Here is a 22,613-nt window from a genome sequence, read left to right as displayed (position 1 = left end):
TATTTTTTCCAAAAGCAGAGGATGTACTGAGCAAGGAGTACTGCTACCTCCATTAGAAGGGCTTGACTCTGAGACCAATAAATGGAGAATGCTGTTTTAATGCAGAAAAATATAAAATGCTAAGTCTTGGGGGCAATGCACCAAAAGTGAGAATACATATTAAATGGAGGAGCCATGCAGCATACTGATCAGGGAGGGGATTTAGGGGCTGTGGTAGTAAAGTCCTTCAAGCCATCATGCCATCATATTGCTGCAGCTGGGGAAAAAAAAAAAAAAAAAAAGTGTAAAGCAACAATAGGAAGGACTTTTAAAAAATAAATAAATGGCTGATCATTGCATTGCTTTATTTGTTCAGTGAGGCTTTGAAGATACGCTTGTGTCCTCACAGGGAGCAGAGTATTTGCTCTAGGGGAGAGGTCGGACGCACGTCGGAGTGCTGCTGCCTTGGCTTCTCCTGGTATTCGTGGCAGAGGACAGTTGTGTGCAGCTGAAATTATTTCACCTAAGGAAACTGAGACCAGAGGCCTGCTGTGGTTGATGGAAGTCTTCCGAATTCCTAAGGGTCCCGAAGCGGGGTAAGTAATAAGAAAGGTGGAACTGAGCCTTGAGGATTGGGTCTCAGCAGGCGTGCTGCTGCTGGAGGGCCAGGACCGGCATCTGGTCCTTCGCTCTCAGCCCCACAGCACAGCAACGTCCTGGTCCACAAAGATTTTCAACTGCTGCAAAATGGGTCATGGATGAAGTAATATGGCTTCTGTGTCTACTAGCCAGTAATTACCATCCTGCTAATATCTCTTAACGTGCAACGCGGAGATTTCAGATCGCCCATTTGAAGGTAATGAGAGCATTTTGTGCAACGCCCTGCCTATTGTACGTGGTAAACACCGATATGTGTCCTCCGAAGGAGATGGCACTGGTGTGTAATGAGAGTCTGTAGGACTTGTCCTGCTTAATGAGGTTGTTCCAAGAGAAAGGTCTTTAAATTTCAAGTGATGACAGATGAATCCTAATTCCTGCAAACAAAGGCGCTGATACAAAATGGAGGGGAAGATGGAGAAGGCAATGGGGAATCAATAGAGCTGCTGTGGACTGGATCACTTACGTGGGTCAAGTCAGTTAACCTCGTTTTTATTCCTTCTGCTGCTATCAGTTCACAAGGAATGATAAGTACTCATCTTTTTACAAAAATGCCTTGTGATGCTTCAGTGATAGGTGTCGTGATAGGTGTAGAACGATTAACAAGGATCAGAACAAAGAGGGGAACTGAATTAAGCCTTGGCTCTCATCTGTGCATGTGTGCATGCAAACTGATTTGTGCGTCCACCGCTAATCAGCCTGCCCTCAAACACATCCAGCAATAGGTGGTGCTTTTGATTTCAGCAGCAGAGTTCTAATACTTGAAATGTGTTTATTATTTTTTAAGTAGGTTAATGTTGCCTGGGTAGACTCTGATGTAAGATTTATGGCTTGTGTATATTCTACTCTCCTTGAGATCAGGCCTTTGTCTGGACCTGGTGTAGCCAAGCCCTACACCCAGGAATCTACACTGTAAGCAGATGGGACAGCACAAAGAGGAGAAAGGGAAACTGAGGTACGTGAGCAGGGAGCATTATCAGCCTGTTGTATGCAACAGGTCCCATGGCAGGGGTCAGCACAGAGCCTTGGTCCCCAAATTGCTCGTATGTTAGCCCATATGCTATCCACCAGGCCCAAACTTTAATTCTTTATTGTGCAGAGGTACCCACTTTGCGAGGGAATAATAGGAATATTGGAACTGGAATCCACAGATTCCACCTCTTAACTGAAGATGCTTTTCAGTTTGATTGTAAACTCTTTGGGGCCAGTGATTGCCTTCTGGTTTTTGTGCTTATAAACACCTCAGCACAATGGAGTCATGGTCCAGGACTAGCTTCCCTAGGTGCTGCTTCAGTACAAATAATAACAACTACACTGAATTGCCTTGTTCTGCGAGGAAATGGTTGGGAAACGCTGAGAAACCATTTGCTTATGTTATTGTAAAAACAGAAATGTTTACTCATTATATTTAAATAGGTTTGGATCATTGTGGATGAAAGTGAAACAAGATATAAGCCTGCAATGACATGCATAAATACATAATTAAGTATATTTCCTTTCCATATGGAGACGATTAGCTTCCTTGCCTCAGCAGGGAGTTGCTTTATTTGGTGTCTGCTTTAGTGTCCCTTTCTTTTTGACAGCTTACAGAGGTGCACTGAAAGGGAATTTCACTCACTGCCTAATGAATGTTGGAATAAGGACTTTGAGGGCATGTGGAAAAGAAGAAGTGATTACCTCAGAAAACAGAAGTTTAGGGACCTTAAGGGCTGTCCTATTATCCTGACTTCTCTTTTTGACCTTAAGTGGGCCCTATGGGATGATATTGCCCGCCTTGCCAAGACTTATTGCTTAGTCATAAATCGAGACGGAGGGAGAGAGATGTGTCTAGTAAATGCTGAAGTGTCAGCAAAAGCTCCTTAACTCAGGTTTCATAACTTGAGAAATATTTTATCACCCTTGTGAGCCAAACCTCTGAAAAAATCAATAGAACTTGAGAGTTGCCAGTATTGATCTGAAAGGCCGAGCTGTATTGAAATATTCATGGCCGTGTGTGTTTGTGTCTGTGTGGTTGGGGGACTCAATGTAGGTATCTTTCAGGGCGTGAAAGGCTCTTTTTTCATTTAAACCAGATTAAGACTATTAGGTGACTTGCAGAGCATATATTTAAAAGGGAATGAATTTGTTTGTCTTACAACAAGGCTCCGGACAGATAAAGAGAAATGCATTCTTGTTATTATTTTTCTTAAATGACAAACTGTTGGGAGGAAGAAGTCAAGGAGATCTGATAAAATTAGCACCACGTTCTCTTGGGGATCTCCGGGCTTGCTTTGTTTGCAAAGCCAATTTGGACACTGCGTCTTTGATCTTCACTTTCAGTATTTGAGCAGGCATGTTTAGTATCACTCATTTCACAGGAGATTTGGGATTCAAGTTTCTTCAACAATCTAAAAAGCAGTACATTAGAAGGGGAATTGTCTGCCAGTCGTCTTAGAATCTCAATACCCTTGATACTAATTTGATGTGATGCATTTCACCAGATGTGTCTACCTGAACGATGTTTTATGCCCAAGAGGTTTGTGCTACTGTAGAGTATTAAACCTGGCTCTCTTTTTTCCCCCAGTCCTCCCCCCGCCTTTTTCTTCCAAGAGCAATTGAATGAAAAGCATCCATAATTTTAATCTGCATATAGGTGTGACAGGTTACAAATATTTGGGAGGAAGGGGGTGTGTCAGGCAGGATTCGAGGAAAGAGTAAACATCACCAGGAAGAAAATCACTACCAGTAATGTTTCAAGAATATTTAAAGAGAGTGGTGCTTGTGTGTGTGCATAATGGATTCAGACATTCAGCTCAAACTTGGAGACCTGCCTTTTTAATTTTATTTCTTTTCTTAAGTACCTCTGTCACTTCTAGGGCATGGGTTTAAGTCTCTGCTTGTCCCACAGACATCCGAATGGGCTTTAGGCAAATCGCTTGGGGGCAAGATCCTCGAAGGCATTCAGGTGTTGGCGTGTCAGCGATCTCTGGTCAGGTATGTTCATCAGACAGAGCCGTAGTTATGGATGTAAAGGGAAAGGCTGAGTGAAGAAAGGGGGAAAAGAAAAGGTAACAATTACTCTTTAAGAAAAACTATTGTCCATATAGGCTGCCAGTGGGCTGAAAATACTGCTACAGGAATGGGCACCTCCAGAATCTTTCAGACAAAAGGTGTGCGATACCAGCTACCGAGGGCTGTGCTGTGTGGTTATGGAGTCCAGATCTTACGGGCAAATAGGGGCCGTTGGAACTGATTTCTTCCTCAAGTCTGTCATGTGTAAATTCAGCCACGGTTAAAAACAGTTCTGTGAAATAAAAACAGCCACTCTAGAGGGGCATTGCTTAATCAGTGGCTCAAACTAAGCAGCAAACTAAGCTTCGTGCATCTGAGATGTGCTAGTGTTGCTACAGAGAAAGGGAGCAAGCAGCTCGTTCCCTCGGTGATGTCCGGAGAAGTTCCTTATCCCCAGGGAACGGGCTGTGAAGCCACCTGGTGTTGGCTCGGGATCTGCACCCTCTGCATTTGCTACCTTCACCTCCTTTGAAAACTAAAATTAAGAGAAAATGAGAAACGTTGCTGCTGGGTTGGAGCTTTCTCGAAAAGGGAACCTTAAAACCGTATGGTCAGATGGCACAGAGGCAGCCACTGCAAAGCTTGGCACAGGGCTACGATTTAGTTGTTCAGCGCCTTGTACACCGGTTGGGTGTGAGTATCAGCTGCTGTTTGAGCCATGTGCAGCTCTGCTCTTGTGCAGGTCGGCATGTTGGAGTTTTTGAGGTGCTGGGCAGCTGGCACGTGTGAGACAAGGCTGTGGCCCTTTGTCTCCACTCCTGATTGCGTTGCATCCTTAGGTTACACTGTGTACTGCCCCTTTCTGTCCTAGAACCGAGGTCTGTCCCGAGCCCAGAGAATGTTGCCTTGTTGAAGTGTGCTGTGTTTTCAGGTTAATCTCAACCTCGTGGCTGAGCCACTGGGATAAAAGAGATGTTGGGATGAAAGGGAATAGCGTATCTCTGAAAAGGTGGCTCCTCCTAATTGCAGCCTTTTATCTGAAGACCCTGTGCCCTCCTGTCCAGCAGCATGTACGAGCTGACACCCGCTTCTCCCAGTGAGCAGGGCAAGACAAGTCTACAAGGCAAAGTTCTTGGGTTTGGCAATGTACAGAGGCTAACCTCTTGGTGGTCTGCATAGATCTACAGACAAGACCCCTCAAGACTGAAATTCTTCTTCTCTTTCAATTCAGGGGATCTCGGCAGGCCTGCAGATAAAGAAGGATGACATGGATAGGGCAGGAAAAGTGTACTGAAGATGCTGCAGACTCCCTAGTCCATGATTCAAACTGCAGGCTGCAGCAGGCAGTGGGAATAGAGGCAGAGGAAAGCAACCCAGCCATCCCCCACCTGTGTACAGATCCCAGACAGGTTCATTGGAGGAAGGAGGGAAGGAAGGAAAGAAGGAGAGAAGGAAAGAAGGAAGAAAGGAAAACTTTCTTATAGTAAGTAAAATGAAAGGAAGAAAAAAAACCCTTCTCTTGCCATGCCTTATTTATTTGCATTCCTCAGTGGCAAAGTAAACTGAATGTTTAAGAAACTGACATCAAAGATTTGATTTCTCTGAAGCTGAAAAGCCTATTAATCACAATTTTAAAGTGTTCTTTAATTACCCTGTAATAAAATGACACGCACAGAGCGGGAGGAAAAATTGTGTACTTTTAGAGTTCCTCATGCTTGTTTGTGTTTCAAATCTCACCGGAAATCCTCACTGATCCCTCTTGCTTCTGCTGCTTAATTCCATTCTACCACCACAGCTTTTGTGTACCACTTAGCTTGTTAACCGTACACTGTGCAATTCTGTGGCAGGGAAAACGCATTCAGGGAGAGCAGGCCTGACTTTGAAGCTGGCTGCCAGGTACAGTAATGATAGAAACCTCATCATCTGGTGAATTAGGAGGCTGTGAAGTGCAGAACTCATCTGAGGGTTGAAGGCAGTGCTGGTGTTAAAGCCCATTGCTCAGCAAGTGGTGTATGTAAGCTGCAGGGGCCATTCCCATATTTTACGCTTGAAGCGCATCGTGGTGCACGAGGATGTTGAGTCCGTGTTGTGTTCTGGGAGAAGAGGACCTTTAATCCCTCTCTAAGCAGCAAACTGGGAGATAAAGGACCAGTAGATGGTGCTCAAGATTGCACTGCACAGGCCTGAGTCATGGACCAGTACAGCTCCTGCTAGCCTTTGAATGTCTGGGTTTCACTGGTGAAAACCAGTGGTATGACCACTCTTGGTATGAGCATTGAAATGGGGAGGTAAGTGAGAGACACACAAGTGCTTTGGTTAACACTTGAGGGGATGGGACGTGTCAAAAGGAAAGTAGCTGTAAGGAAAAGACAAGGCATAGCTTTGTTTCCTCTCTGCAGAGCATACCAACTGTGTAAAGGAAGAATGACAAATCAAGTCAAGGTGACACCCAGCTCCTACTTTTACTCTAGGAGATAAGTGTCCATGGTGGTAGAGAAATGTTTGGCAATATGAAGCAAATTCAAAGGACTGCAGAATTGGAAGCATTACCAGAAAAAAAAAAAAAAAAGAAAAAAAAAAAGTTCCACAATGTTTAATAAAATTTTACAGGTCCTTGAAACCCTTTTCAAGCGTTTAATCCTCAAGATTCATAGAACTGGCAACCTCAGCTGGCAGCATGGAAGCAGACTACAAAGACTACCTATCTCTGTGGGCAGTGTGAAGGACTCTTAGTGGGAGGAGAAATGAGTGGCAGTGCTAGGGGGAGGATGCCATAATCCTAGCTGATCTGGGCTGGTACGTTTTGGGTTTGAATTCGCTGCTATTGCAAAACTCAGCCAAGTGGGTAACGTTCTGAGTTGATCTGTTTTCAGATCCAGACAGTTGTTAATGAAACAGTTGCAGTTTTGTTGACAGAACATTAATTACTTGATCTTAGGACTTGGTAATTGCACAGGCCCCCTCTGTATACATCACTAATTACATTAGCAATTATATGGCATTTTAAAGACAAAGAAATGACTACAGCAATTGCAGTGTCATAGGGACCCTGCTGGTAAATTTCAATCAAGTTCCTGCGATCTCAGTGAAGTGTTGAGATAACTCCTTCTACATCTGAATCCTGCAGCACCAGCAGTCTGTTGCAGTGCATTGCTGCAGCCACTTAAACTAAACATTCCTGAGAAAAGTAGGGGTGCTTGAATTTCTCATCAAGATTAGTGGCGTTCTCAGAATGGATTTGAAGCACTCTCAAAAGCCTACTTGCTACTGGAAATATTTCTGTATACCGTAGGCTCTATTAATCCCAGAAATTAGGAGTCATCTCCTAGAAAATCATGACTTTACAATTGTGGTTAATTTTATTCTTACTCGTAGGTGCCTTTCTGAAAAGCTGAATTGTGTTTTTCAGGATCTTCCTCTGTAAATTAGCAGGCCAGAGAGTTACTTAAGGAGCTCAGGTTCCTCTGCCTCTGGAAGTTAGACATTTGCAAAAGACCTTCAAAACTGGAAAAAAACTGTAAGCATGAGAACTGGCAACACAGCTGATATTTAAAGTCACCTTTATATTTAAAGTCATTCATTTCTCTTGTCCCACCTCCTGTGCTTTCCAGCTCCTAATCCAAGCAGTGTGTTAACCTGAAAATTGATGGTAACTTCTTTGGGTCAGGAAGTGTTTTCATTACTTGTTTATATATCGCCCTCCATGGTGGGGATGGATTTTGAACCCTCGCACACCACTGTAGTGTAAGTAATGAAAGTGATGTGTGCACTTTTGGGTGCTGTGCTAGGATGAACAGGAACATAAAAGAAATCCAATGCTTGTATTTTTTTTCATTTATTTTGTAGCTGTGCTTCTGGTTTGCAGGCCAGAGGGGAAAGTAATTATATGGCCAGCTCTATAGATGGCATAAATTGGTGCACCTCCACTCACTGAGGTTTATGATAGCTGAGGATCTGGCCCATGTCTTGCCAAGTTTTCAGCTTGTAAACAGGGAGAGATGCTATTATTACCGATAGACAATCTCTCTGGCTTGTGCTAGCTATTTATTCGCCCACTCCACTCTCCCCTCCCTTTTCACTATTCCTCAAGTACTAAGGAAGGTTGACAATTAGAAAATAGACAAAAGTTACGCAGTGAACTGCATACATACAACAGCAAACACTGCGTGTAGAAGCTCCTTTATAAACTGGTATTTGGTATGAAGCCCAGGAGCTAAATGGGGGATCGGTGCTGGGGCTAAGATCAACTCTTTCCTGATGCGTGGAAAGTAATTAGTTATTTTCCCTGCTCCGTTTTGGGGTTGACGTGTTGTAGCTGTCATCTTCTGGGTAGTTTTTTCTCACCTTAAATACTGAAAAAAAAGGCAGCTTTATTTAGTTAGTTATTTCAGTGAGGAGGCAAACTCATGGCATCGGCTGGCACGCCTTTGGGTGAGTCGGTTTTTCTATTGAAAAGAACAGCTCTGTTAAAATAAATGGATAGGAGGATAAAGAAAATCTAAACATGCATGTTTTGATTTGTTTCAGCTCAGTAAGAGGAAAGTGTTCTGCTGTGACATCGTTTAAACTTAAACTGCAAGAGAAGATGTGATCTCTTTGAAACAAAAGATGTGTTTTTCCAGGGAAGAGATTTCGCCATTTCTGACCAGAATCACGTTAATTAGAGCCTTGATCTGGGATTAAATATGGTAGGTTTGAACCCACTGATTTTTATGGTGTCGAGATTACACCTTCTCATTACAGAGACAGACTTAATAACTTCAATTCAAACATGAGTAGTGGCAGCTACACTGGATTGAGTTTGAGACCATGGACAAAAATGAGCTGGGATGTGTCCCCAGGTAGGCGTGCCATAAAGCTCACAGACTAATAAGCAAATAGCATGCTCCGTCCACCTGCCACCACAGGAAGAGGCACTGGCAATGGACAGGCCTGTGTTTTGCCATTCCCGTGCCTTTTTCTGTTAGTGTTGTAAACAGGAGATTCCTTCGCACAACCACAGCGGAAGCAGGCCAGCAGATACGGTTTCCCTGCCCCAACCTCCTTATGTTGCCTCCACGAGACAGCGTTTTGGTGCCTTCCACTTTGGGAGGGAGAAGTGTTGGGTTTCCTGCATCCCCTTATCTACACTGATGTTTGCTCAATGTTGTCTCTGTCATGGCTGCTCTGTCTGCACCCTCTCCTCTGGCCACCAGCTGTCTGTTTAATCCAGTTCTGCAAGCAGAGTTAATGAGACATTCCTACTTAAATAACCCGGTGCGATTAAAGCTTCAGATCTTTGCACCTCAACAGCTGTGTGTTGTCACTGAGATAAATATTTTAACTGGTCTGGCAATTCCCTAGCTGCCCTGCGTAAGTGGTTGAGAGAGTGGCTATTGTTTCACCATTTATTAAAGTGAAATTCAAGTTCTGACAAAACAGCCATCTAGAAGAGACCTGTAAAGGAAGAGGAGAGTGGGAGCCAATCTGGCTTTCTAGAGGGCTTTTGTGCAGCAGGGGCACGCCTGGCTGTATTTGTCTGCTCCTAGGCGAAGTCTGGCTGTGCTTTTGGTGGCAGCGTAGGCGAGTTTTGGTTCATCACTGCTGCCAGGAGCACGCGGTCCTTCAGGACGCTGGACAAGGTAAAGGCTAGCCAAGTAACTTGCCTTTGGAAAACGGGGCACATGCCATTGAATTCTTTCTGCTTACATGGCAACAGTCTTACAAAGGAAGACTGAACAATCTGATCTTGAGTTCAGCTTAGTGAATTACGATTTAAGAAGGTGGTAGATTTCTAGCCTGTATTTGTCTTAATGGAGACCAAGAAAAATTGTTTCACCACGTGTTTTTACGAACTGGGCGAGATATTGATATTAAAATAGCTTCAGCACGACAATCTAACTGATCCTTGATGGTTTTGTTGTTTGTTTTGCTGTTGTGGAGATGGTGGTTTAGTTTAGTTTGTGGGTGGCAGTGGGACTCATCGTTGCAGCACAGCGTCGTGGCTCAGAGGTGTCCGTGAAGACCTGGCTAAAGGAGGCCCAAGGCCCAAAACACAAATTCAGTTCCCCGGGCAGGCCCAGAAAGGCCCCTCTCCGTCACTCCAGGCTTTGGCTTTTGATTCATGCTTTGACTAACTGTAAGTACTAGTAGAAAGGGAAGGTTTCTGAAAAAGAAATGACATCTACTCTACATTTTGGTTCCTTCCCACCCCAAAATGGATGAAATTCTCACAAAGGCGCTGCCTGCTTTGTAAATTAGCTGTAATAAGGAGGAGGTCAGAGGGGACCATTACTGCCTTGGTGTGCCTGGTATAACCCAGCTTTCACTCTCCCAAATGCTGGGGGGAGATCTTACAGACAGGCATGGAGGCTTGATGTGGAACCTGTCACCCAGCGTGTAATTCACATTTTCTTAAGGAGTCGTTGCTGTAACAGTGCCTTGAGTGACTCATGGGGATGAGAAAAAATAAAGAAAAAAGCACATTGGAGTACTCTGAAATTAAGATAATTCCCCCCCCTTGTTTACAGTACAAAAATTTTATTTTTTTGTTAGGATAATTTAAAGTTTAAAACTGAAGTAGACATATTCATTTTACAAACAAGATATTCTTCCATAAGTAGGACCATTAAAAACAGTAAACAAAAAAAGCTATCTTTACAAAAGCTCTGTGCATAGCAACTTCATACCGTATATAACTGACAAAGCAAAACAAAACAAAACAAAAACAAACAAAAATAACAAAACAAAACAAACCAACCAAACCAAACAAAAACGACCAGCCAACCCCAAACAAACCCAAAAACTATACAGTGGGGAGAAATGAGGCCTTAATTTACAGAAGGGAGGAAACGGTCTTTAAAAACCATGCATATTGGAAGTGTGCAAAGAAATAGGGAGAGTAAGATACTATACCAAGATAAATAATGAAATAAAATGTACTCTTTCCAAATTATGATAAAATCTGTAATTACCTATTGCAACACTTTCATCTTCCTAGTGACAAAAGGAAAGCTGTTGGGGAATAGTAAATAGCAATAACTAAAAGAGGACAGGTTTGCTTATTACATTGAAAAAATCCTTACACAGAAATTTTTTACATTACTTTTCCTTTTTGTTGGGTGTCTTGCCACTGCCAAAGTCCTCTTTTCACGTTCAAGGATTTTTGATTGCATTTATTTACACACCTTTTCTCTTTGTAAAGCTACCAGTAACTTCTACACTTGTCTGCAGTACGAGGATTTGCATGCATGAGCAAAATTCATGTTCTACATCATTCCTATGTTTCCTTTTTTTCCATTTGTTTGGCTCAAATCAAACCCGAACGAGTCATTTTCCCTTGTCTACACCCACTTAGGCAGCTACGTTTGTTTCTCTTCCTGTAAGTACCTGAAGTAGCTTTCTAGGGAGGTCTTCTTTTTCTCTTTTTTTATTTTTTATTTGGACTGACAGCTCTCCCACACGTGCAACTGGACGGAGCCAATAAAATAGTAACTGAAATGTGAAAGGAACGTTGAGAATTTCACAACCTTTTATTTTTTTAGCCAACTTTTTTTTTTTTTTCTGAATCTTCCTGAGATTTCAGTTATCTCTTTTTAGGTCCATACACTGACTAGGCAATACTAAAAAAAGAAGGGTGGGGAATTAACAGAATAGCTCACTTTCCTTGAAATGTCTCTGTTTTTCATTGGGAACCTTTCTGACTGAAATTCTGTAGTGAAAAACTTATTTGTTAAAAAATGTGAGGAGTCATAGCGAGCTGCTGCTCTTCTGCCTGTGGTCTGGAAATTCCTATCTGGAATATTTGCTGGGCTTGGAGTTTTGAGTATAAGCAGCAATGATAAAATTAGAACACAGCCCGTTCAGAGAGGGGCAGGGGAAAAAAATCCAACACCTTTATGCTTTGGAGGTTTTTGAGTTGCATGTACTGAACATGGAGGGAGGGAGATGATATATTAGAAATTAATCTGATGAAGACACTTTTTGGAAAGCTAGGAAATGATGCAATTCTTAACCCCAACTCTTACTAAGCCTTAAGCTGTTGTATTTTTTTCCCTGTATGGTTGCAGAAATCCAGCCATGAATTTTGACCTCCCATGTTTAGCTGTGCTGGGATATTGGTACCCATGGATGTCTGCAATTCATTTTTCTTGTTCTGAATAGCAGTTATCAGGTTAGCTAGTACACCCTACTGTGCTATCAAAGGTGAATGTAGGGCTGTACTGTGGTACAACTCCGGACATCTTAACACATATGATTCTTTCATATTCCAGGGAGCACTTGGCTTTAATGTTGCTTGCTTTGCTGACTGCCAGTGACTGCTGCTTCCCTGATGGCATGAAGGGCATGCAGAGAGCCTGCAGTGTCAAGGAATGTCCATAACAGTGGTGAGTTATTTTATTTCATGGAGTTTATTTCTGGAATGAGACACTTTTTACTAACCTGACCGCAAGACTCCAACTAACTATATTCATGCTTCTTAAAAACACATTGTTCTCACCTAATCTCTTTTGAAAGTGGCTTTTAATTGCCGCTTTTGCAGATAAACTGAGCCTTGAGTTTTAGAAGGCAGTAACCCCCCCCCCCCCCCCTTCACATTTGAAAAAGGAATTCAACTCCATTGAAAAAGTACCTAAGGAATCCCCTACTGAAGCGTCACGGCACAGCCAGGAGTAGTACAGAGCTGCTTCCAACAAGCACATCACCTCTAGGAATGGCAGGAGTAGGCCAGTGTCATTGGCTTTGCACTCCACTGGCTTCTTTCCTGCGCTACATTCTGGTTAAGAAACAGCCTGTCAATATTCGTGTGTACCAAGTACATTTCTCATTAGCTGAGCTCTGTGCTACAGCATGAGAATCGAGCTCCAAGGAGGCCCTATTCTCTCACAGTTTGACTCGGAAGGCTGGTCACAGGGAGTCAGCTTTCCTGCACTGGGTTATTCACAGGAATGATTTTTACACATTTGCAGAATGCAGTCCTATGCCAGAAGCCTGTCCATGCAGTGAGGGTCCATAATGAAGTCATACCGCACACAACACCAGGCCCTAGTCACTAACTGTTGCAGCTGGATTTGAACCCTGGCTCTAGATACTGACTTCCTAGTCTGTTACTAATCCAAATTAGCTCCAAATGGGCTCCAAATTACCTCAACCGTGTAGGTTGTCACAGTTGTTCTCCATCCCGAGTCCAGTACTGAATTGAACATCACCTACCATATATTCTTGGATCACCAAGAATCCCATTTTACTCACACATCAGTAAAAGTACTGGGCAAATGGACAAGGCGGTTTCAGGGGCCATACACTAAGGGTTTATCTATCAGCAGAAAGATGTCATCATAGGAACAACTATTTGTGCAGATATTGTTATTATATATTTTAGTGGGGAGTAGCATAGCTGACTTTTTTTTTTTTTCCTCAAAAAATGGCTTTCCAACAAAATTGAGTTCTTTGATCAATACCAAGTTCTCTTGTTTGCTCAGATAACTAGTGATTGGTTTTGTTGCCTTCTCACCTTCCAATTTCAGGAGAGGAGAAGCAAAGGAGAACTCATTTTTTTCTTACACGAAAATGCAGAAAAATTCAAAACAATTACTTCTATAAACTTTAGTATATAAATGGAAAATACTTACCATTTTTATTGACTCAGGATAAAAGTGCATAAATTATTCAAATACATATTTACCCTTTATAAATGCACCCTTACTATGAAGTATAACTGAACGTAAGGTGTTCTAACTACATGGAAAAACAATGTCAGAGAGCCCTTTCCCTCCCAATTCATACACTGAATGTATAAAATAAACTCACTACCGCAAGAAAAATCTGATTCGTCCAAATCCCCAAGTGCCGCTCATTTGCCAGTAGGGTCTTTGAAACTCACCAGACAATCCTAGTACCTGAATATCTTAATTGAAAGAAAAAAATGGAAGAGGGGAAAGATGAGGAGGATGAAAATTTATACATGAATTAGTGTCCTGTATACCACAATGCGTATAAAAGTTTCTGATGAGTTTGTTAATCAGAAAGAATCCTACAAATCCTTGCACATGAATTCACTAAGAGGGAAGAAGTGAGGAGCAACTGCAGCGGTAATAATATATATTGAACTTGTCACTACATTTTTGCATCATTTTTCTTCATTGTACAACTGGAGGAAAAAATCCAAAAAAGGTTTAATTTCTACCTCTACATACAATAAGTTACAAGTTTATTTATTTAAATAATTGTAAAACATCTTACATTTTTAAAGAGGTTAAACTATAAGCAAATACACACATACACCAAAGTTCCATCATTCGTGTCAGTTTGTCCTAGAAATTCTTTCATGCTGGTACCCTGTTTTGTTGAATTTTTTTCTGCATAAACTAAATCGATATCTGAAAGGCTCCATAGAAAATAGAAACTTCAACTTTTTACCCCTACAAAGTAAAACAAATTGTATCCAAAATATCGAGCTTGAATCATTTTGCCAATTTCTTTTTCCTTTTAATATTTTACAAATCTTAGGAAGGTTTCATGTCTTTCAAGAAAGACTTTGCATTTCTGATTCCGTTCTGCCAACTGTTGGTCATCCTGGCTCTTGGCTGATTCTTCATTCACAATGTTTTAGGAGTTGATGTGGTTGTGTCAGAAATATGAAACAGGTAAAAGATGCAGCCTTCTATCTTGTCCAATCCATAAAAAATGTTCCTTTTTTTTTTTTCATGGGCCTGGCTTTCCCCCAAAAAAGAGCTTGTAGTGCTATGTTTTTTCTTTTTAGTGGTCCATCACAATAAGTAGTTTTGTGCTGTAAAAGAAAAATGAAAAAAAAGAGGAAAAAAGGGAAGAGGGAGAGGAGCAAAGCTGCCTCTTCCTTACATCGGGGGAACGACAAGACCAGTCATGGCTGAAAAAGAAAATTGACAAAGATGAAATGCTGGCATATTTTTATGGAACAAACTCTATTTGAGCCCTTCACCCTTCTGTGTGCAGTCTCGCATTGCAGCAGGGGCTGTATTTGCAGGTTAACCTACTACATTAAAAGACCTTCAGTTTCTTCTAATGTTTTTATGCTTAGTGAGAAGAACTAACTCTGCAAGACTGACAGTGATCCCAGAAAATGGCCAATGTGTTATTTCATCATCAATTCACCGAAAGGCCAGGGCCAGTGTGGTTTTTAAGTGGCTAAAAGAGGTAGGTAGTAGATTAGCTCAAGTCTTAGCACATGAATTTTCAGAAATGCCTAATGATCTTGGGGTGGTTGTCCTGAGACTTCTCAGAGCTGGCCATTGCTTAGGGCTGTCCCCAAAATGTCAGCCTTCTGATGCTTTCTCAAGTTGAAGAGCCAAAATCACTCTTTAAAAATCAGGATCAAGGAGGCTCCTCTGTTCCCCACTCAACCTGCAAGGTTGTGTTGTGAGTGAGGAAGGACGATGGGAAAGCAAATGGGAACTGGCCCCTGAGCTGCTTCTGGGACCCAGCCCCAGAACTACACGTGCCGATTCCCTGGAGAACGACCAGAACTGGGGTTTGCTCATTTACTTCCAGTGGAAACAGTGGACCAGCCTCTCTTTCTCGCTTGGTTTAGCCCATATGTCTGAATGACTGTAGTCTTACCTGGCACAGTCCCAGAACACTGGGCTTATGTAAATTATTTATTAGTCACTCCCGGTGCCTTTAATTGCAGCTATATGCTTCATAACTGACAACAGCAACATTTGAAGCTGCCTGGAACTGGTGCTGCTCCCAGAGGTTTTGAGGGGTAAGTTAAGTTTATATGTATTTATATAACAAATGAGTGAGTCACATTTTCAAAGGGGCCTCAGTGTAGTGCAAAGTCCTAATCCTGCAAAGATTTACGTTCACTGAAATTTGTGGGATTATTCATGTGTTTAAAGCCCTATCCTCTGAGAATTTATTTCACCCTTATGTTCATAGTGTTTAAAAAATGCTCAGGGCAAGATCCTCAGCTAACATGACTCTTTTATTGGAGCGCTGTTGATTTTAAACAACTGTGGATATGGTCTATGAGTTAACACAATAGGAAAATAAATATTTTCATATTTTGTAAGTGACTAGGGCTAAAATTTCCTGCCAATTTTGGCAGATAGTTGAAAAAGAAAGTGAAACTGAATAGTCAAGTCAAATTTCTACCATTGTAATTGCCTGGGAATTTGCTAGTATTTTTCAAACAGAGATTTTTCAAGCAGGCAATTACATCACCCTAAATAAGGGAAGTAAATCTTTGTATCCCTGTTTGGGGGGAGGAGGGGGCAGGGAGGAGAGAGGTGACAGCGTGCACATTAGAGGAAGAGAGGTTTCCTGTAGCACTGCAAAGGCTGATCCTTTCCTCTTCCTCACTCCCAAGATTGAAGAATGACCTTCATTTCCTCGAGGGTCGGTGGTGTGCCACCAGCCTGGAGAACCCTCTCCCTGTGCGTTAACCACATGCCCGCCTTTCAGCCCTCCAGAACAGAAAGTCTGATTTAAGTCTTGGATTGATGCCCTCGTCCAGACTCCGCTGGGCTGCAGAAGAGGTAAGTGCCCTCAGCTGCTCCCGGCCATCCCGCAGGTTTCCCAGTGGAGCAGGCTGCATGAGCACTTCCTAATCTGCTCCAGGCAAAATCATCCAAGTTAGCTCAAAGAATTTAAATTGTTTGTCTGAGGTATCCTGGCTGGGTCTTTTGCCTGAAGCAAATGAAGGAGCACTTACACAGCCTGTACCTGGTCGGTCCATACGGGGGTAATCTGTTCTCCTGGCACAGCCAGAGACAGCCCCTGTCCGTGGCTTTTAGGCTGTCTGGGCGGAGAGGCAGCAGACCCTGGTAGAGCTGACATGGCTTAATGTGAGACGTGCAGGGTCTGCTGTCAGCGTAGTTTAAACTCTGTTCCCAAGGGGCATTGGTCATACTGGCATAAAAGCTTTTTCAGATACTACTCTTATCAATATTATTTTCATTCTCTTCATCAAGGAAAACTTTCCAGCAGATCAAAGACCAAATCTGAGTTTCTTCCATTTCTCTTAAAAATATTTTAAGACTACTTGTAGATGCAGCATTATGAGAAGTTCCTTAAATTGAGGGACAAGTATATTTTCACTGTGTAGTTAAAGAGATGATGCTTAAAAGGCAAAAAGAGGCAAAAAGCCTCATCGCTTCCCTGGTGTTTCATCCCAATGTTGCAGCTTCACCCCTTTCTGCAACAAAGAACAAGTTGAGGAATTCTCACTTTTTTTTTTTCCACAGCTCATGTAAACAGCCTCACTCTGTGCTTCTCTTTTTGCGTACCTTATCTGTCCATTTCCACCCCCACCTCCACTCCCCTTTGGGGCTGCACTGTCAAAAGCCTATTCCCAGCCTGTATCGCTTTTTATTGAATGTTTGTGAGGTTTGGATTAAGGTCTTACACTGCTAGCAAAGCTGTAATTATTTTTGCCTGTATTACTATATATTGAATCGATGTAACTTTTCAATAAAGGTGGTTCAATGCAGGACACTCCCTGATGAGTTGGGAATATAGAAACCACAGTCATTATCCCAGAGGGTTGTTTTTTTTTTTTCTTGGAGGGAAATGGAAAAAGAATTAGAGATGAGCCTTATTGTATTAACCTTGACAGCTTGCAATTATCAACTGAAACACTTGATTAAAATTGTCACAAGGTTGGAGAATTTTTTTATAAATAAATAATCAAACATGGATAGTACCCAGATGCTATGGTGATAGGCACCTTTAATGGGTGTAATTAATAATGATCATAAGCCTAGTGTATACGAGTGGCTCCTGAAAATGCTGTCTTCCTTTGTCGTGGAAAGAACTCGGCATGCAATTCACACAGGCCTTTGGGAAGAACTGGAAAGGGGCTTGGTGCTGCGTTAACGTACGCACCTACACGTGTGCACACCCTGATCTAGCTCTTTGAATATCTCAGCTGCTTTGTTGGGGTCTACATTATGCCCTGTTTTACAGGCTGTGCTTTTTAGGTGGGTGTTGAGCATTTTCAGTCATTGTGTGTTGCCCTCTCATTTGGGTGTTTGACTCAGGTTTCCTCTCTTGCCACTAAGCTCCCAGCAAACCCAAATCTTGCGGTTCTGCAGCTCACTGACGAGGTGAACGAAGCGCTGCAGTGCTGCTGTGATGAGCATCTTAAACGGCTGTTCCTGTCCTGCAATGCCAGAAACATCTCTGTGCATGAGCTGTCCTGTACATAAAGGTAGGTTTGTACATGGCAAGCCACCGAGCTGCTGGTACCAGAGCTAGCGGCCGTGTCATTCAGTTTGAGCTCATAAAAGATGCAGCTGCTAGGTGCAGGCTTCACCTTACTGAGATCTTTGACTCCCATCATGGCTACAACCAGCAAATGTGTAGTTTCATTTCTAATATTAAGACCAGGGAGAAGTTTGTAAAACAATGCACCGTTTTACGACGGAGTAATCAGCTGAAAAGGCTAGAAAAAAGAAAAGACTTCCAGAGGAAAACAGCTGACTCACTTAAGCAGAAAACATCAGTGGCTTGGATGATGGGCACCACCATCCTTTACAGCAGACTGTAAGTGAAATAAACTGTAGCATCTGTGAAGGACCTGGGAGGATAGTTCCAGCTAAGATACTAAAAAGTAATAATGAAATACTTGTTTTTTCTTTTTATATTTTCCTCCATAAGAAATTAACTTTTTTTTTTTTCTTTTAGCAAAAATCTGTGTCTGGATGGAAGATTTGCATTCAGCCACATGCAAGGAGATGATTGCACAGGCAAGTAAAATATCTTTAAATAAGTAGGGTTTTTTTTTTCTGCTTTAGAAGATAAGCAGGTTAAACCATATTTTATGTTTTTAATGTGTTTTTTTAAAAATATAGACAAAGCTTTTGCCAGCTAGAGATGGAGAAGCTAACTCAGCCTCAGCTATTGAGTTATACTGCAGTAGTTACAGATCTCTGCATTGTGCTAAGTTGTACATGTACAAAAGGCTGCCCGAACACTTATTTTAATTTAGTTCCATTTAATTAGGAACAGCCTTAAAAATCAAAATATGTGTTTGCAAAGTGATATGCATTAGCTTAATTATTAAAGAGCACAGGAATGTGTAGCCCCTCTGCAGTTACATATGTTTCAAGATGGACTAGAAAGTGGCTAAGTTTTTGCCTGTGAAGGAGAAATCAGCATTAAATCTTACCCATGGTCCTCTTTTTTTTTTTTTTTTTGTGTGTGACATATAATAGGCCTGAATATGTCTTTCCATAAATAAAATAGGTGCAGATTTTTATGGTCTCCCATGAAAAATGGAGCTCTTGTCTCACTTGAGTAAGTTTGTGACATATGATGAGATACGAAAATTAACATCCCATCAAATGAAAGATAAGTAAATAATAGAAACAGGAGGGATTTTTTAGCTAAGTGTTAACAAGGAATGTAAATATCTCTTAAGGTTTTCTTTGTTTAGAGGCAATCTGTGCACCATACATCTCTGCCAATAAACTGGGGAGAAAAATGTACTTGATCCTTCCTATATATCAAATTTAATCAGATGACAGATAGATATTTTCTGTATATATTGACATCATGGGTATATTATTCTATTCTATTCTATCTAGCTATTCTCTACCAGTTTGTACAGCCTTTTAATGCAAGTGGACCTGACTTCCCTGTGCTGTTGACACCTCTAACTTTGTCAAGACAAGATATGAGCAATTAGGGTCTTTAACTCAAATACCTGTATTTCCTTAGGGAATAGTGCAGATGTCCCCACTGCTAAATTAAGGCTGTTCCTAAGCATATCAGACTTCAGTACCTTTTGGATTGGCCAGGATCCTGGTGGTTAATGGAACATCTGACCTTCTGGGGCTTGCCTGCTATTCCTTGTAACTGAGCTTGCATTTTTATGTTGAGATGTGCTGAGCTGGCCAAGGGTAATCTGGGCAGTCAGCGGTCCATGCTGTTCCAGCAGTTTCCAATTTGCTTACTTTTCCCCATCAGCTGCCTTCCATCTGAGATGAGTTGATTAGGCATTTGTGTACTTATCATGCCGCGTTGCGTCACGTCACATTATATCTTCCCAGTGCCTTTTTTAAACTCCCTTGACATATGACGTGAATGGAGCAAACAATTGTTCTGATCAAGATCACCTGCTCTCAATTTGGAGAGCATATAGAACTGAGTGGTGTCCAGTATGGATTGCTGCTTGTTCTCTACCTATCATGTCCTGTTACGCTGTCAGAATGTATAGCAGATGGCAGGTGAAAGAGGTAAGCGAGAACACATGGCACAGGATGGGGTTATCTGAGGGTAGTCCACATGTCTTGGCTGTGTTGTGCAGCCCAAAGCTGAAAGCCAGTCGATATGCATGTTCCATGCTTAGCTAATACTTTTGACTTACAATATATTTTTTTACAAGCTGGCCTATTGTCTCCAGAAGCTTTAAGTATGGCCAAGACTGTTTTTTTTTGTTTTTTTTTTTTTTTCAAAAAGATTTTTGTAAAATAAATACCACGAGCACTGTAAACTCTATAAACGGCCAGGAATAATAAGAATGCTAATCTGAGGATGAAGCTTGTAGAGCTCCTCCTGTTTAAGCTAGTTTTGATCCAAGCTTAAACATGGCTGTGGTTAACGTACACAAAAGCTATATCCAAGATTTTTGTTGCTCCTTGTAAGTAGAGTGGCATGCCCTGTGGTGCTGGTAATATTTCTGATAATATCATGGCAACAGGATGCAATAAGTAGGATGGAGACTGTATTACTAGGAAACTTTTGCCCTTGAACAATAGATGTAGCCAAAGTTCAACATTGCACACATTACACTAAAGTTCAAAAAAATCCCTGTTGGGGAGATGTTTTCCACGAATTATGGGTAGGGAAATTGAGAGGCAATACCAAAACCCTTGTATGATGTGCTTTGGGATGGAGCCTGCTTATATACTTACTGCTTGAGCTGTGCTTTTGCTGATTCCTATATTAAAAATAAAATAAAAATAAATATTACATTACCAGCACACCTATTCTTAGCTTATATAACATAGGGTGATGGCATAGCAATGGAGATTAACAGTCTCCCATTGCTGCAGCACAGTAAGTCCATTCAAGAAGCCTCTTTGGGACCCTCCTGTTGACTTTCTGGCCACATCTGTCTGTCAACACTGTGGGAACGTTAATTTGGATATCAGGCTGCGTGGATCTGGATCCTTTCCAAAGCATGTGCTCCCCAGCTTGCATCAATTTAAATATTTCAGTTGGAAAAAATTTACATCTATGGCTGAAATAGTTAAATAGCAATGAAGATCTGGCATAATGGACCTTGGGCAGACGTGTTCAACTACTGTCTGTGCGGTGAGTCACAGCTGCTGTTTGTTGTTGCTGCCTGACTGACAAGTCTCATTGTACTAGGTGCGGTGTCTGCCGAAAGCTTATTTAAATGACAGTTGTAGCTATATTACTGTATTTATTTATCACAGTGTTGATATACAAGGAGATTTCCTGCAAAGGAGGGGATATAGTGGGCTTTTGTCAGTAAAAGAAATGCATACATGAGAGTCCTGGGTTTTTATCTTTGAGATTTTATGTTATACTTGATATTAAATTTCCATTTCTAGAATTTATTACCAATTTATAGATTGGATAAAATATTTTGTAAACACTAACTGGCATGAACAGCACCAAAGGACTCCAGTACTTCACCTGTTTATAAGAGGGTTAAGGAAGAATAACAAACTCTTGCTAAGCACAGGCTTAGGCAGACAGGACAGACATGGTAGGTTAAGGAAAAGTATTAACTAAATAAAAAGTCAATGTTTTTCTTATCCTGCCCTATTTCTGTCTCCCAGAAACAGTCTTCCCAAAGTGATTTTTTCACTGAGCTGATCTGCAGTTAGCACTGCCTTGGGTAATTTCTTAAAAAATTGCCCTCCTCAGCATGGCAGTTACACAAGTTTAAATTTAAATCAGATTTAAATCTACTCTGAACGCGCAACAACTCCTGAGTGATTTGTCTTTGGATTATAGAGCACTGTCCAACTGGCTTAAGCTAAACAAGCAAACTACTCTTGAGTTGACGGGCCTTCCTAGTTAAATGTTTAACTAAATCTGTTTAAAATCACATAACCTTGGACTAGTTCCCTAAAACACCTAAAATCTCACTACGTGCTTTTTAAAATTATTTTTAAAAAAAGTACAGTGAAATCAATACATTCCTGCTTTAGCTGATATGAAGAACTCAAGGAATTAAAGTTAACTGCAGGCCAGGTAGTGATGACAACACTTTAGAGACCATGATCATACATCATTAACAGAGACAAACCCATCTCTAAATGGTGTAGCTAAATAGTCACAGCTGTTGGGCCAACAAAGCTTTCTATATGTATAGATTTAAAAAATTGCTTCAAATCCTTCTACTCTTCTCCTTTAATCAGAGTAGGAGAGAAATTGTGTTCCCTATTAATACGATGCTTGTGCATTTACATGGATATATTAATATGTTTCATTACTGGGGAAAGGAGATGATCTTTGAGAGGCACAAAATTGGGGCAGGGGAATAAGCTGTTTCACATATATAGCAGAATTCTGTAAGTTAGATTTTTAAAGTGTAATTATTTTTGTTCAACACACCTAAAATTTCCTTATTATATAAAATAATCACAGTTTATGTAAGTCCCTGTGGCCTAGCTAAGGATTTATAATGCACCCAGATCAACAGGTGTGGTTTGTAGGACTCATTTTAGAATTACCACTGGCTCTTGGCATGGCTGAATTCCCAAAGTTGTTTTCTCTATGGTATCTCTAGTGAAGTCTGAAGGAGCCAGATGACTTCTCAGGCCCTATAAAGTTGTTTTTTTTTTATGGAGACTTGGAGTGTATTTATGTGCCGCATGCCCCCCCACAGCCTGTTAAAAGAAAGAATTTAGTACAGGTTTCCATTCTTATCTTAATACTCACATTTGTTTTGCAGATCACCTTTAAAAAGGCTGTAAATGTACTATAGGGCTTAATTCCCTGTATGAGCCTAAACCTTGCAGCAGGTTTCAAGACGTTGGCCGTTG

General features: G+C 41.4%; 1 protein-coding gene and 1 long non-coding RNA gene across 7 annotated transcripts in view; one reads left to right on the top strand and one right to left on the bottom strand.

Moving 5' to 3' along the window:
- Positions 1-22,613, top strand: part of LOC308183099 — a 70,097-nt gene that overhangs the window by 45,548 nt on the left and 1,936 nt on the right. The window contains exons 18-28 of the long non-coding RNA XR_013942258.1: positions 389-575; positions 3,524-3,609; positions 4,859-5,110; positions 6,238-6,423; positions 7,037-7,144; positions 8,155-8,315; positions 11,880-14,252; positions 14,666-14,781; positions 15,275-15,349; positions 15,956-16,124; positions 17,649-18,339. This is a non-coding gene — a long non-coding RNA (uncharacterized lncRNA). The remainder of the gene's footprint in view (positions 1-388; positions 576-3,523; positions 3,610-4,858; positions 5,111-6,237; positions 6,424-7,036; positions 7,145-8,154; positions 8,316-11,879; positions 14,253-14,665; positions 14,782-15,274; positions 15,350-15,955; positions 16,125-17,648; positions 18,340-22,613) is intronic.
- Positions 10,127-22,613, bottom strand: part of EBF2 (EBF transcription factor 2) — a 152,727-nt gene continuing 140,240 nt past the window's right edge. For 2 of the 6 annotated variants that reach the window (XM_080568650.1, XM_080568651.1), the window contains exon 17: positions 17,159-17,749. In XM_080568650.1, the coding sequence (XP_080424776.1) occupies positions 17,607-17,749 (143 nt within the window). In that variant the 3' untranslated portion in view covers positions 17,159-17,606. Of the gene's footprint in view, positions 14,495-17,158; positions 17,750-19,939; positions 22,458-22,613 lie in introns of those variants that run through there. The other 4 variants (XM_080568655.1, XM_080568653.1, XM_080568652.1 and 1 more) reach the window with 4 other exon arrangements.

The sequence above is a fragment of the Anser brachyrhynchus genome (genome assembly GCF_964034855.1).
Source record: "Anser brachyrhynchus genome assembly, chromosome: 26".
NCBI lineage: Eukaryota > Metazoa > Chordata > Aves > Anseriformes > Anatidae > Anser > Anser brachyrhynchus.
Note: the sequence above shows the minus strand (reverse complement) of the source record. Positions and strands in the feature narration are given on the sequence as shown.